Here is a 16,554-nt window from a genome sequence, read left to right as displayed (position 1 = left end):
AGTTAAGCAAATAATTACAAAAATAGTCATTTAAATTTTGGAAATAAACATATTATGGAATTAATGTATGTTTGCAAATATTGGTGAATTATTTGCCTACCTCTACAAGTTGGGCAAATAATGGGGAAGAATAGTAAAATAATTTATTAGAAAGTTATTCTATAAGTATTATTTAACCCACTCGCATGTTGATTGTACAATGCACAGAAATCAATGGTGTGCCAATGCCATACTATTTATGGCCCCAATGCAGGAAAGCATCACTATTCAGGAAGGGTAATTAAGCATTTGCTTAAGTGCTTTACAGAATCAGGGCTTATGGTTCCAAAACCCTGTGAATTATACAAAAACAGGATTTTTTCCACACAACACAATTTTATTTTGTTTAATACTTTATACAAAAGAGTCAAAACTCACCAGTCAAAAACTGTTAATCTTATTTTTTCACACATTGAGGGAAACTAGAAAAAAGTAGAGAAAATAAAATGATTCATTATTTATCTTTCACATTTAAAAAAATAATGTTCTGAATAAAATAATAAATAATGGATTGTGGATATTTAGAGAAGCAAGAGGAAACCATACCTTGATTTGAAGATTAACAACTTGATTCCATTCTGGATTAGCATTTTTCTCAATTATATTTGTGCAAACCTACAAAAAAAAACAAAACAAAACAAAAAACACCCCAAATGAAACAGATTTTATAGTAGCTCAAGCTCAAAAAGCAGACAAAAAAGCATGGAACCAGACACAATTTAGGATAAATTGTATTCAGGCTGGTCAAATGGTATTCCATCACAGGCTCCTACGTGGCTAATAGTGAATATTCAGTTTTCCATGCTTTATTGAGGCATTAGCCTCAGGTTTGTAATTATTGCTGATGTAGGGTGACCAGATAGCAAGTGTAAAAAATCGGGACGGGGGTAATAGGTGCCTATATAAGAAAAAGCCCCCGAAATCGGAACATCTGGTCACCCTGTGCTGATCTGATCTACTTATGCAACCTAAATGCAAGAGACAAAACTATTCCACCGTTGTCTGAACCATGGTTCTTAGGGGCTTCTAATTTACAGAAAAAACAGCCCATCAACTCCTCAAAGGTGCTACCACAGTGGCACCTGGATATAACTGAATGACAGCAGGAAAATCAACAAAAAGGGATGATCAGTCCTGGTGAATTCATGCTTGGTTTGTCTACATGTTGTATTGGCAACCAGATTCCCATTGTTGTTGATGCCTATTAGAGGCCCCATTGCTGTGGCATTGTATGCAACTGTCTATACTACCTGTGCCTAAAACCAACAGTGATCTGACTGCTAACAATAACATGGAATTGATGTTTGGGTGGGTGTTTGTTTTTGTAATGAAAGCAAGTCATTATAACAAACTAGTGTACATGGGACGTACAACTATGCCCTTAGATTTACTGTGTAATCAGTTATATAAAGCAACCAGGAAAACCCGATAAACAGGTAATCTGAAGTGGTCAAGCCCCTACATCTTAGTCATACATTCTTTTAATTAGAGTCATTAGCACACCTTTAAAAACCCTTTCTATGGTATGTTATGGTATGTCCTCAGTCTATTGAATATGCTTTATGACCCAGTACTGTAAACCCTTATGCAGATGAGTAACTTTAGTTTCTATCAACTGAAGTTCCCCATAACTTTATTTTTAATATTCCATGTGTGCTCCTAGATTTTTAGCTCCACCTATTCCTTTCCGTTTTTGCAAAGTGTCGAACTAGATATGCTGAAAGTCATTTTCTCTTGGTGACAATGCACTGTGGACCTAAAGTTCAATCATCTTAAGATACATTTAGACATGTGAATACAGTTTTCAAGCATATGACTAGTATGCAAGATTTTAAATATTAGCTCAGACAAATACCTTTTTCCCAGCAAAACAAACTTCCACAAATGGATCTACTAGGTTTTTCTTGTCTCCATCACCTCCAAATATTTCCTTAACAGTCTGCGCAAAAGCATCATCCACTGAGGAGAAATTATAAGCAAAAATTAACTTTAATCCTTTTCTTGAAGATTATGGGCCTATTTCGGTCTCAGTAACTTCTTAGCAATCTTACTTAAGTCAATGCAGTTGCATAGACATAATTAAGGTCAGAATCTTGCTCTATGTATTCAGTTTTCAAAAATAAATATTTGCTGCTAGAAATGAAAAAATAATTGAGATTTAGACGCAACTTCTAAAATTTTGGCCCTGAGAAGATCACAGTGAATTTTGATGATAGCCTAGAGCTGGGGAAACAGGAGTTTATGCAATCCTTTCATAAACCTCCAGCAAGTAGCAGTAGATCAGCGATCTTGAAGGTGGCCTGCTTTGTCATCCCAGACATAAAAAGGGTGCAGTGAAGGAGAAAGAATTGAATATAAAAGCCATGTTCTGTTACCAAAAATGTCTAAGGTTTAATGAATTTCTAGGGACACACAATACTTCGTGTATTGCACATAGATACTGCTTCCCTTCTCTGGATGATGAAGCCAGTATCTATTAATAGTATTCATTTTGTGTCATTTGCATTTAGAATAAGTTGGAAAAAAATGATGGCCTTTAATAACTTTGTTTAGGAACAATTTGTTTAACCTGTTGAGTTTTGAACTCTTCTCAACAAGCTTTGACTTGTGGTTTGGAGAAAGTGTAGAGCAATTAAACAGAGACACAACAACAGAGATAGAATAAAAGGATGGATTTCAAATACAGACTTCCTACTCAGTTGAATCATCATCTTGAATCTCTGTTTAAGGGACAAAGGGACACTAGTAGATCAAACAACACACCATCACCACCATTTATAATAAAATTTCAGATAATCTGAGATGATAACATTGCATTATCCATTACGAAAGTTATATAGATTTGATTGAGTATTCAAAAAAGGAATGGGCTGCTTAAACCATCACAGAATTATGGGCTCAAACTATGTGGTAATCTACATTGATTTTGTTTTACGTCTGGGAAGGTTTTTTTTTTAAATCAGTTAACAGATATTTCTACAGGTTATCGATTGCAGTATTGTACAATCCAGTAATAAGAAGCTATATACTCTGGGGAATATCCTCGGCTCTGTAGATTTTAAGAAGGAAAGTGACCCATCGAAGTGCAATTCCAGCCGGCAGTAAAAGATTACTCTCCACATCATCATTTTCATTATCCCGCTCTCTTTTTTCCATCTGTTGGAGATATATTGGTATATATTACCAAGCTATATATAAGAAAGGCATCATATGCTAGACAGTCATGTATAATAATATGGTAATTGGTCATAGCAGCATCCTTTAGTCCCTCCACAAGTTAAAATCTTGCATTACAAACTAGGGTTTATAAAATTATAAAACCATAAAAATTTGTTCTGCTTAAAATATGTTATTTTCAGTTTCAACCTCATCAGTATTAAATTGGAGCAACCGCTATCTTTTTTTCCTAAGCAGTCCATATGGCTATTTTTAAAATAATAAGCATAAACCATGAAGATGTGATATTTATAGGTTTCCGGTGCTTTTTTGCACTCATGTGCAGTGGTGACTGTATGGAATTTTCACACCCATCACAAGGTCTCCTGACAAAGCATGTTACTGCGGCTGGAAACTATGTACAACTCTGAAGTAATTTGGGAGAATTTACAACTTCCCCTTTGAAAACAAAAAGGAAACTGTCAAATTCTCACAATTATCCTTGTGATTGCAAGAATCACCAGGACAGAGAAGGAGAAGGTAGTAGTGGGAGCCACTACTGGAGATACACCAGGATACTGGGAGGGAAGGCAGCAATGGGAGCAAGGAAGCACCAGGGAGAGACTTTAACGGGACTGTGAAAGCTGGTATGGCAGTATTCGGACTGAAGGGAGTAGTGGCGTGAGAGGTAGTTAGGCAAAGAAACATATTGTAAGGAGGTTCTATATTTTTAGCTCTTTCTGGCTAGTACCATGTAGTTAAGGTCAAGATTTTAAAAAAGTAACTAATATGTTGTGTGCTGAACCTGAGACACCTCAAAGGGGCCTGATTTTCAGGCCATCAGGCTCCTTTAAGGTGCCTTGAGTTATGCACTCAAGAATCACTAGTTATTTTGAAAATCTTGGCCTTAGTTCCTGGTGATGCTCACAAAGTGAATTAACCAATTCAAAGCAAGTAGTGCATAAGAAAGAGGGTTCTGGGTACATGACTAGAAGACAAACACATTTGCAAATTAAACCTACTGGTGGCTCATCTCCTGCCCCCAGGACAAACATGCTGACTTTCAGATAGCCTTTAGCTCCTGAATTTGTGTCTTCAGGGTCACTCAAAAGAAGCCATTTTCTCATGACTGCATGGCCTGAAATAAAGCAAAATAAATAAATCAGCCTTCTCCCTTACCCAAGAAGTAGAAGTGTAAGCCGTACAATCAAGGCCAATTGTCCCAAAGTAGAATCTACCCTAAACATAATTATTAAAAAAAAATTCCTCTGATCTTAAAGAGCCCAGCCCCCAACAAGCTGTGCAACAATGTTAAAATGTTGAGTGGTATACTAACTCAGGGACACCATTCTCTCATCATGTTTTTGCATGACTTTTCATACTTAATTCTTGTTTTTTAGTTAATGATACCAAAATTAAAATCCTCTGGGTGAAAAAAATGTAAGCTACTTATATTGCATTTGGGAACCACTGAAGAGCTAAATGCATGTGGCCTTTTTTTGATAAAGATGCTGCAGGGCTGAAGCATCTCTCTCAACTAACTTTGCGTCCAGGTGTGTTTAGGCATGTTTTTCTACTTCAGAAACACAGCTGAAAGTCACAGCCATTTTAATTGGGCATCTCAAGTCAAAGGAAAAGCAGAAGAAACTCAGGCTTTGAGGAGATTGTTACTTACCAGGTTCATCATAAACAAAGCCAATGTCAATCTGAAATAAAGATTAAAATATTGTATCCTAAGAAGTAGCAGAATACAGTCACAAATATGTGTGTTTGGCTTTAATCATAGAATCTTAGAAATGCAGGGCTGGAAGAGACTTCAAGAGGCCATCTAGTTCATCCCCGCTGAAGCAGGACCAAGTGTACCTAGACCATCCCCGACTGGTGTTTTTTGTCAAACCTGTTCTTTAAAACCTCCAATGAAGGGGATTCCGCAACCTTCCTTAGTAACCTATTCCAGTGCTTACCTACCCTTATTATGAAGAAATTATGTAAGGGGTTAAGCCCCAATTGCCTTCAGTTTTTCATACTGTTATTACATTGTTTCTCTGTTATGAAAAATAAAAGCCTTGTGTGGCATGCCCCTGTGAGGGCTAGAAAGGGAACAGAGGGAAGAGAAGGGGATTGATATGTACAGTATGCTGCTAAGTGATGCTCTGGAAAGGTGGTGGAGAATGTGCTGCTGTGTGGGGGGAAGGGAATGCAACCTCAGCAGGACTAGATGGAGACATTCATTCATTTAGAAAAGCATTCCTTTCTACCTAAATAAAATATTCCAAGAAGTTACCTACCTGGATACACATAGATATACAAATTAAACTGTTCTGCAGGCTGATTTAATTTACCCCACTAGCATTTACTGCATGCAACTGGCAAGGGTGAAATACTTACCAATATTGACCTTGTGGAAGTTATAGGAGTGGATTTTCACCAACAGGAATTACAACTGACATTTTTTCTACATTGTTTTGGGTACAAACACCTGTGGTATGCATCTCCACTTCCTGGGGCAGATCCTCAGCAAGTGTAAATTGTCATAGCTTCATTGATTTCAAGAGAGCGAAGACAATTTACACTCACTGAGGAGATTCCTCCTCCCTCTCTGTTACTACACAAGCATATTTAAACAAAGGGACACCTTTCTCTGTAATTTTGAGATTCTGTATCTCATGATGCAATGTTCTGAACCAATGGCAGGGTTTTTTTTAATTCCTCCTTCAAGACCCAGGTGATACAGTACAACTGACAGTGACCTTCCACAGCAGTTGTTATACCCTTTGGAGACTGAAATTCATTTTTCTTTTCTTGGACTATACAGATTCTTACCAGTAGCTTTGGGAAAGATAGTCCTATTGCTTTAGGTAGAAAACAATTTTATAAATATTAGTTGTTCATGAAAGGTACATCTATTATACAGACCAGGTAACTTAACTTGCATTTTGCATTTAGTTACACCAGTGTCAATATGGAGTAACTCCCTTGACCTTATTGAGTTAGTTCTCTTAACTGTGCTGGCTCTGCAGTGCTAGCAGGCACAGACAATGGTCAACAAACAAAACGATGGGACTGACTGTCCCAACGCTACTGGTAAGAGTAAATGCTTGCTAGCATTAAAAGCAAAACATTATAAGGGTAAGTTTTTGTCCCTTTTAAACACAGTAACTAGTAATACATTTAAAACCGATGCTTTAAATATTCCTCTAATCTTCCTTTGAGCCCCTAAGTGTAGGTGTAATGCCGACAGACCCCCGGTCGTTGGCAGGCGGGATCGAACTGGGGACCTCAGTGCATGAGCCTCTATCTCATGAGCTAAAAGCCAACTCGCTGTTAGCTAAGACTGTAGAGCAGACTCATTCTCTCTCTCTAAGTGGTCTTGGTACCACTAGAAGGGACAGACCACTATACCCAGGAGGTGTGTGGGTTACATACTTCCCCTAGCTGAGGAAGTGTGTTCTGAGCTTCAGAGATTTCCCAGTTGAAATCTTGGGCAAGCCCCCACTTGTAAGGCCAACAGACACCAGTCGTCGGCGGGCAGGATCAAACCAGGGACTTCTGGAGCTTAGTGCATATGAGCCTCTACCGCATGCGCTAAAAGTCACTGCCTTTTACTTAAGGCTGTAGAGCAGACTCATTCACTCTCTCTAAGTGGTCTCGGTGCCATAAGATGGGACAGAACACCACACCCAGGTGTGTGGGTTACATAGGCAGAATGTGGAAGTCTGCTTATACGCACCTTAAATTCTCCCATCAGAGAGTCTGCTCGTAAAGAATAAGAATCATACACCTAAAAGGGAGAAAAAAGGAATGAAACCCTTTCCAATCTTTATACAGCACCGGTTGGACAGTGTCATGTACATCCAGTGAGTTTTTCTAATGTACGCCTTTTTTCCTTACCCGAATGCTTATTGTTTCATCAAGCAGCTCTAAAGGGGTCATGTGGACATTGTAGAAGAATATCTGTTAAGATGAAACAAACTGATTTAGAACATAAACATCATGATTTGCAGCTACATACAGTATTTAAGTAGCTTGCCAGGCATATATCTGTTGATATATATTTAGTCTGCTTCCTGTTTGGATGTTCTGCATGTGAATTTAGCACTGCCCTGAAAAGTGGAATCCACAGAATAGGGGTAGCACGGGCAGTTGCATTGCAAGTTTCCCCAGCATTGCCTTGCCTTAACCTTGCCCTGGAGGAACCTCTTTTAGAGCTGATGGAGTGGTTCAGTCTGCATGTTCAATCAATCTTTAGCCTCTCTGCTGCAATTATCAACAAGGATGCCAGTTAGTGCCAAATAGGATGATTCATGCACTAAGAATTTCATGGTTATTTGCACGGAAATAAAACTGATTTTGGTAGCCCAGATTTTGTGAAGTATTTGTATTTATTTATTTATAAAATATGCTTAAGCGAAAAGCAACAGGCTTGACCTGCAGGCACAACCAGGCTCTGCTCAGCATATTACCCAAGTGGCAGGGGAGGATGCAAAGCAGTGACTGTACTCCACCTGTAGCCTGCTTATTGATGCTGAGGCTGTCCATGGGTTGGTTCAGACTCCAGTGCCATTTGCACTGCCTGGTAATGGCTCACAAGTGGCCAATAGATCAGGCAGGGATGGATGGAATGCACCAGTACTCCAGATACACTCTATGCGCCGCTGCCGTATCACCTATGCTGGGGGCTGCAGTGGGGTAGGTGTGGTGTAGAACAAGAAGCTGGGGATTCCGCCATGCTGGAAAAATTTTCAGCTGGTTAGTTAATCCATCTACTTGGCTCCTTTGTGACATTGGAGTAGTGCAAGTTGCCAGAGTTTAGCCCCTATTCTCTTATAATGTAGTAACAAAAATGAATACCACTTGTGTCATTAATACTAATTATGTGGATTCCATATGCTAAATACTTCCATATACTCAGCCCTACATTCAACCTTTCCCCAATATAAAGTCTGTGGGACAGATTCTCTCCTGCATCCATGGTTTGAGTTACTTTCCAGATATTCTGAGCTATGCCTGTCCCAACTCACTCTCATCCAAGCCCAGGCAAAGAGACCACATCACCTATGTTTGACTAAAGAAGAGACAGAGACCTGCACCTTATCCCTATACAGTTATATCACAGTCCAAACTGTCTCAATCTCCTGCAAAACCTCACATACACATTGAGCAGGAAGGGTGACTGAATAGAACCAGCTCAAGAGATGAACAATTGGTCAACACCACACTTTGTCTTTTCTCCCTAAGAGAAAAGAACAGAACCATTCATGTGATTGGTCTACCCAGGTCATTGTTATCTCACATGATCAGCTGTATCAAAGGATGGCTTCTATCCACTTTAATGGGAGGTTGTTTGGGCCCCTGATTCTTGCCAGAAATGGTGTCAATTATGGCATGAGTTTTATGATGTGAAGAAATGTTTTTTTTTTTAAATTAACTTTACACATTAGCCAGAATTACCTTAAAAATGTTAGAAAATGCTTATTTGTTAAGCAGATTGGGGATGCTTCATTATGAACCGGATCCCTCTATCCCTTCCGGAATAACAGATTTTTGTTGATTTGACAGTGCCAGCTAACTGATTTTCAGATATAATTAAATGTGTATTTTCTAAATACTCACCTCATCAAAATATGGATTGTTTCCTCTTTTGATTCTTGTTCTGTGTGTCTGCCCACAAACATGAACTTTGGCTACTGGTTTTATGTTATTTCCGGACAACTGACGACCTTCAATGACCCTAACACGAATCTGAAAAAATTAAATACACAAGGCATGCAGTAGCTGATACCTTACAGTGGGTGTCTGTCTGTCTGTGATCATGCTGAAACAAACAGTATTTCTCTTTTCCATTACCCCACCAAAATGAGTTAACACCAAAGCAGCTAGCAGATTTAGACTGGCTAGCCATTTCAGACCTTCCAACTACAATAATTACAACACTCGTTTTACATCCTCGCTAGTCCTGTACCTTAATTTTACAAAATATTCTCCAGAAAACTCTGGGACACAACTTTCTCAGATAGCATCTTCAGTTTTGGACTCGCTCTTATCATAATTATGTTTCAAATCTTTATTGTTCTAATTTAAACTCAATAGTTACACAACAGGTAAGTTTCTCCCTACATTTCAGCAAGAGTTGTGCAAAACTCCTAGATCGGGGTAGGCAACCTATGGCACATGTGCCGAAGGCGGCACGCGAGCTGATTTTCAGTGGCACTCACACTGCTCGGGTCCTGGGCACCTGTCCGGGGGGCTCTGCATTTTAATTTAATTTTAAATGCAGCTTCTTAAACATTTTAAAAACCTTATTTACTTTACATACAACAATAGTTTAGTTATATATTATAGACTTAGAGAAAGAGACCGTCTAAAAACGTTCAAATGTATTACTGGCACGCGAAAACTTAAATTAGAGTGAATAAATGAAGACTTGGCACACCACTTCTGAAAGGTTGCTAACCCCTGTCCTAGATTTTATTTTGTGAATATTTGCTCTTTAACAGGTATGCTTGGGGGGGGAAAAACACACTTGAAAGACGGGCTTGCTGTCAATTCTGTTATGCTAATCTATATTCTTTTACAATGCATTAGCTTGTCTTGTATCTGACATTCAGATTATCTCAGGTTGTGCAGGAAAAGTACAGTATTTAAAACTCAGCTACCTGGAAGTCTTGGGGTTTGTTAGAAAGGATTCTCCGTGTTTTCTTTCCTTTAGTGATGCGCCGAGCAAGCTGGGCTTCCTTTGCGTCACTTGGAACTGCTGGTGCAATGCCACCAACTGTACCATCAGCCCCATCTTCATAATCTCCATCTTCTTCTCCATCTAACACATGGGAAAGCAGCACAATTAGTAAACACATAGTTTAATATTAAAATTACGGTCATAAAAGCATGAGGTCAAGACTTGCACAGAAAGTGTATTAATGCTACTTCATTATAACAGTTCTAATCAACGTGTTCTTCCTTCTTGAAAGCTAGTGGAGTTGGACCACCTGCAGCTAATTCTATATTTTAAATGCAATGACTATGTACATGTCCCCTCCAGGATGAAGACTATCTAAGGGAGTCCCCTTGCAATCTATCACATCCACTTCCAAAAGCTGTTGGCAAAGCAGAATCCAGGCAGTACCCTCACGGCACCATTTCATGATTAGTAGCTGCACAGTAAGGGACCAGTTCTGCTCCACTGGACGTTAATTTTAATGGGAGTAGATTGGGCCCTAACATAGCACAGCTTTTTACATCAGGCTCTTTTTTAAATAGATAGGAAAATTTTTAGGCTTTCCCACTTGACCATGGAGATTAGTGCATTCATCTTCGTATCTAAAATGAAATTCTGACAGCTGAACTTCTGTGTGTAGTTTGTCAGCCTGGAGTGTGGATGAAAAAAATTAATCATGTCTTGTGAATGTCCCTAGTGGGATGTGTCCCTGTAATATTTAACTTATGAATCTGGGAAGATTTCTGTATCTATAAATTAAATATCAACCTTTTAAATGAATTCAACTTGGCCCAACAATATTGACCCATCCACTAATATACCACTATTGCAAAACTTCCACAAGAACCAAACCACAAAAGTGTATTTCCCATGGTGTTTTTAACTTCTTTTGTTAATTAAGGAATAGTGTATGCTATAAGCATTACAGGAGTGATGGAACTGTCTAGATGGTATTAAACAGATACAAAACTGCAAACTAAGGGTAAAGTTTTGGGTGCAATTAAAGTTTTTAGTTGTCCTGAATAACAACACTATTTGAGAACCTGGGAAAACCTTAGACCCAGTACCAGTATATTGTCCAGCCAAGAAAATGTTCTATAATCCTTAGGGATGTACCATAACTCTCCCTCCATTTTCTCATTGGACATGAGGTGATATTGAATTACCTGGATATCATGTCCCTAAAGAGAGGGACATTTGAATTTGGAGGCACAAAGATCCTGCATAAAAATAGCTCAGCTGCTGTAGAGCTAGGCTCTGCTGTGTCCAGCAGCCCCTAGTGGTGACCAGCAGTTCTGCATCACCAATTCTGCAGGGGGAAATGAAATTCTGCACAGAACATTAACTCTGTGGGAATTCTACATTGTGCAGTGGCACAGAATTGCCCCTAGGAGTAATAAAGATAACTCAGCTGCTGGGCCCTGTAAATGTATTAGCTAAAGGAAGAGTCTTGAGGGGAGCCTGGGATTTATTTTGGGTGAAATGATGGAAGTTTGATCAGTAGAGCCATCAGTTGCCAAGAACCTAGAGTTAGGGGTGTTGGATAGAAGAGGGTTAGCTGCAAATGTTGAAAAGCACTGTTCCAGGTAAACAACAGAAGTTTAGGGAGTGAGGCAAACTTTATGAAAGCTAATGTTATATGTGCTGACATTGTGAATTATCCTGTGCTGAACTTCTGTGTGTAGTTTGTCAGCCTGGAGTGTGGATGAAAAAAATTAATCATGTCTTGTGAATGTCCCTAGTGGGATGTGTCCCTGGATACACAGATGAAGTACCATATACTAAACTCATCTATAAATTTCAACAATATGAAGTTCCATCTTACTAACGTCTGTGTCATAATCTGTCTCCCACACTGCCCATTCAACTGACTAGTTACAAGCTCTACTTATGACTTCACCTGCATTTCTGAGACTAGACTGTAGCAGTCAATTTGACTTCACAGAGCTATGGGAAATGAACTGAATATATGAAAAAGTGAACTAACAAAGTTGTGTTTGGTAACTTGTTTTGCTGAACTATGTTTTATGTAGAGTTGCGGAACAGTTAGGGTTTCTGTTTCTCCCCAGAGGTGACTGCATTTAAGTGCATTTATCTATCTAAAATAGTCACACATACCAGATATTAACTGATGTTGATTAATACTTTTGTAGTTCAAGTCAAAGTTTGCATAGTGCTATTTTGAATTTTAGAAATTTCCCCCAAAGTCTGTTAATTTATAGTATCTACTCTCCACCTCTCAGGCAAGACTCCCATTGACTTCAATGGGGCCAGGACTTCACCTAAGAAATCTATCATTTTAATTTCCATCTTTGTTATAAAGGCCTAACTGATTTACTTTTTACAATGCAATCAAAAGATTACAGATGACACATCCCTAGAGGCTAACTAGAGGAACAGGTTTCTGTAACTGTGATGAAAGGTTACGCCCTGGCCTCTAAGTATATGTTTTAAATAGAAAACTTTCCTGTCTCACCTGTACACTAAATCCCTATAAGCATACTGCAGACTATGCAACAGGCTTTCTGGGAAATAACTGTATTTCAGTAACATTAAGAGGCCAAAATCTTGGAGAGACTTCAAAACCACATTAACTGCCATTAGCAGGAGCTGCTGAAGACCACAGTGAAGCAGTTAGTTTCAGACATAAGCAGGTTTCAGAATGGGCTGCAGCATGAGGTGAAAGACATCCAGCAGGGACAGGGCTGGTTAAGGATTCATGAGCAACCAAACTGAAAGACAACCACTCAGTACTAAGACTAGTGAAAAGAGAGCATAGCTGATAACTCAGGGTGACTAATATCTACAATCCAGAGGTCCACCAACACTCTAATAGCAGCTTCGTATACTGTCATCTTTACTTACTTACTTTGAAAACAGGACCAATCTGGGAAAAAACTTTTGAGATTATCAAAATTATATTACAATCAATTTTAACATCAAAATATGCACTATTTTAAAAAGTTGCATGTTTCCTTGAGAAACAATCCGCTGATTAAAAGCAATATTGCGAGGCCATGAAATGGACCAGAGTTAAACTGATTTGTTTAAATAATTGCTATTTTCACGCAATCCTTTTTAATAACCATCAAAGGTAAATTTAATGGATCAGAACCAAAGGATCTGCATAGCAGTGGATCCTTCAACTTCCCATGCCTTGTGGGACAGCCCCACCTCCAAATGCACCTTGCTCAGTCACACAGGGTATGCTGGGCTGGGCTGCATGTGGAGCAGGTGTGGGCACAAAACCTGCCTCTCACAAATCCTGCTGTCTACTTGAACATCAGAACCACACAGACTCTCCTTCAAAGGTCCTTCTGCTCCTACACAGTTAAGGGGAGGATTTGACCCACAGAGAACACAGGTTCCGTTAACTTGTTGAATGTGTTCAATTTTCTTTTGCAGACCTCTGATTTCATGGGTTGGGGAAATTTCTAATAAGTCTGGATCTTTATACGTGACTTAGGAGCATCTCAATTTATGGAAATATTAAATATTGCAAATTCAGTGCCAAGACCCTGTTGTTCTGCTCCATACCAGCTTTGGCATATATACAGGGGAACCGGTCTCTTTTCCAAACTGATTATAGTGGATATCCCTTATTACTGACTGCTTACACATGGTGTCTGGTAAAACTTAACTAAATAATTGCTTTGACCACTTCCCCTGACCCTTCAGTTTTAGCTACATAATTTAAACTAAAATCTGTGGGACTCACACAGATGAATTCCCACAATGCTTTGAAATGAAGGTCATTCTCTCCTTCAGTAATTATGACCATACACAAATAACATAGATGTTGCTTTCTTCCTATACTAAGTACACCTCTACCCCGATATAACACGAATTCGGATATAATGCGGTAAAACAGCGCTTGGGAAGGGGGAGGGGCTGCGCGCTCCAGCAGATCAAAGCAAGTTTGATATAATGTGGTAAGATTTTTTTGGCTCCCGAGGACAGCGTTATATCAGGGTAAAGGTGTATACTATATATTCTTCAATGAATCTTAGCCAGACTCTGCTTGTACTGCCTTTATACAAATAAAACCTGGCAATGACACACAACAGAAATTAACAAGAAAGGTAGATGAATTTAAAACAAACATAATAAATGATTGAATAAAACTGCTTGAGATAAGCAAAGTATAAATATCCACACAAGGTGTCAATGGCCGGTATAAATGATTTAACCAAACAAACAAACAAACCCTGTAATCAAATCTATATTAGCACATGTATAACCCATTGCTTTATTGCCAAACAAAACACAGCTCAAAGCATGTCAGATTAATGATTTAAAGTTGCTAAAGATCATTATAGCACCACCTTCTATCATCATTTAGTCCTTTATTAAATAAAAGAGAGTCTCCATTGCTTTTAGAAGTACCACACTCTATCATTTTTATAAACTAGTAAGGAAAATTCTTTGGATTCTAAATGTTTATTAAATATATTTTAAATGAATCTCCTAGTGAGAATGTTTTTCAAAAAGCCTCCAGTGTTACAGACCATGCAAGAAAGATGTGAAATTTGTCGCTGCCTTTTTTTACAACGGCCAGTTAACTAACAATGCCAGTACCCAGGTCTGTGCTAACAGTGTGCACATGAGTTACGCTACTGCACAAGCAAAGAAGTAAATAAAAAAAAAAGTTAAATAGTAGAAGGATATTATAAGCAGGTATGATATAATCCACTCATCTAACTGATATTTGGTGAGACAGAAAATAGAAAGGCCTTTCTCCTGATAGACAGACTGCAAGTGCATATAAACCTCCAAAGACAGATGGCAAGTGAATATAAACCTTCAAATAAAGTGGAACACTTGCCATAACTTTTAGTGGATTATATCATATCTGCTTATAATATACTTCTACTGTTTAACTTTTTTTTATTTTTTTTTATTATTATTTTTTTACTTCTTTGCTTGTGCACTAGCGTAACTCATGTGCACACTGTTAGTACAGACCTGGGTACTGGGATTGTTAGTTAACTGGCCGTTGTAAAAAAAGGCAGCGACAAATTTCACATCTTTCTTGCGTGGTCTGTAATACTGGAGGCTTTTTGAAAAACATTCTTACTAGGAGATTCATTTAAAATATATTTAATAAACATTTAGAGTCCAAAGAATTTTCCTTACTAGTTTATAAAAATGATAGAGTTAATCAAATCTGGGGCCTAACATGACACATAACAGTGTCTCCAATAACAATCTACTGTGGATGAGGTATTAATTTTTTTCCAATATGTCTTGGTATTCAAGGATTTAGAGTATATTCTCCCAGCTATGCATTTCCTTGTTTTTGCTTCTCTTCCCTACAGCATTAGATTTCTTTATTGCAGTTTTTCTGTGTGTTGGAATAAAGTTTCTTTCTTAAAAGAAATATTGCACATCAGCCTTTAAAGTGCTTTTGATCTAAACTATCCTCAGTAATACTGTTCCCATTGAAGACAATGGTGTCAGATAAAGCCTGCAGATAGAACATATTTTAACAGGAAACAAAAGTTCCAGCTCTTCAATTCTGAAGCATCTACAGTCTGACTACCATACTGTAAGCCAGTTTAGACATGCTTGCTTATCAGTTACTTTCCATTCTTTCTGATGAACAATTCTATCTTTCCCTTGCATGACCTGAATATAATATTTTGAAGAAAGATGAAATACCTGCAGTGCCTTGTGCATTGGTCCCCCCTGGATCATTTGGATTTGCAGGCCCAGCTGGTGGCTCATATCCTACCACTAAATCAATTGTTGCCTGTGTAGAAATTTACAGTTACATATGTAATAATTGACTTAAAGCAGGATAAACAAGTTGTCCTACAAGTCAACATTAACAGCAAACAAGTATCTGTACTACAGTTTACAATGACAAATTGAAAAACAAAGAAATAAATGATCATTATCGCCTGCTACGTTAGTATACACATACAAAGACTACAGGCCACACTCTATGCAATTAATCTGAAAATGTATTTGAGAAATTGAGCTACTGTATTTATGACATTTAGAAAATCCTGTCATACTGAGTTCCAATGATTTAACAGTACTCTATACATCTAATTAATTAAAGCCTCATAATACCTATGCAGGCCAGGTGAGTAGTATGATCCCCATTTTACAGATGGGAAAATTGAGGCAGAAAAAGAGAAAATGACCTGTTCAATGTGACAGCAACTCTGAGCTGGAGGTAGAATACAGCTCTCCTAACTCTCAAGCCATGCTTTTACCCTATAAATGAGCACGTTGTCTTTTTCCAGTCTCATTACAATACTGGTTATACTGTGGTCTGCAGCACTTTGTGGCACTTTTCAACACTAAAACATTAACAGGGTATAACAAAGAGTCAACAAAAAAGTACATGACAAAATACAAATGACTCTGAATTGCTTCGGAGAAGATACCTGAAATTGGCAGTAAGGTCTTGCTCTTGCCTTTGAGCACATAAATGCGTATTTCCAGGTATGTACTATGCTCCTGATGCAGAAAAGGGTCCCTGTTCAGGACAGCAATTAATCATGGGCTTAACTTTAAGCGCATGCGTAAGTCAAAGTATTTAAGTACTGTTCTGAAGAAGCATGGACTTTTAAACAGGTTTATAAAGTGCTTTCCAGAATCACAGTAGCTGATTTTCACAAGGTAGGCAGCAA

General features: G+C 38.3%; 1 protein-coding gene across 2 annotated transcripts in view; it reads right to left on the bottom strand.

Moving 5' to 3' along the window:
* Positions 1 to 16,554, bottom strand: part of MYOF (myoferlin) — a 105,758-nt gene that overhangs the window by 59,878 nt on the left and 29,326 nt on the right. For both annotated transcript variants that reach the window (XM_008163270.4, XM_042856811.2), the window contains exons 5-15: positions 15,572 to 15,662; positions 9,852 to 10,012; positions 8,809 to 8,937; positions 7,087 to 7,149; positions 6,926 to 6,976; positions 4,871 to 4,901; positions 4,218 to 4,333; positions 3,069 to 3,195; positions 1,895 to 1,998; positions 586 to 654; positions 418 to 461 (exon numbers count right to left, since the gene is read on the bottom strand). In XM_008163270.4, coding sequence (XP_008161492.2) covers positions 418 to 461; positions 586 to 654; positions 1,895 to 1,998; positions 3,069 to 3,195; positions 4,218 to 4,333; positions 4,871 to 4,901; positions 6,926 to 6,976; positions 7,087 to 7,149; positions 8,809 to 8,937; positions 9,852 to 10,012; positions 15,572 to 15,662 — 986 coding nt within the window. The remainder of the gene's footprint in view (positions 1 to 417; positions 462 to 585; positions 655 to 1,894; positions 1,999 to 3,068; positions 3,196 to 4,217; positions 4,334 to 4,870; positions 4,902 to 6,925; positions 6,977 to 7,086; positions 7,150 to 8,808; positions 8,938 to 9,851; positions 10,013 to 15,571; positions 15,663 to 16,554) is intronic.

The sequence above is a fragment of the Chrysemys picta genome, chromosome 7, assembly GCF_011386835.1.
Source record: "Chrysemys picta bellii isolate R12L10 chromosome 7, ASM1138683v2, whole genome shotgun sequence".
NCBI lineage: Eukaryota > Metazoa > Chordata > Testudines > Emydidae > Chrysemys > Chrysemys picta.
The sequence above is the reverse complement of the archived record's forward strand: the minus strand, read 5'-3'. Positions and strand labels throughout refer to the sequence as shown.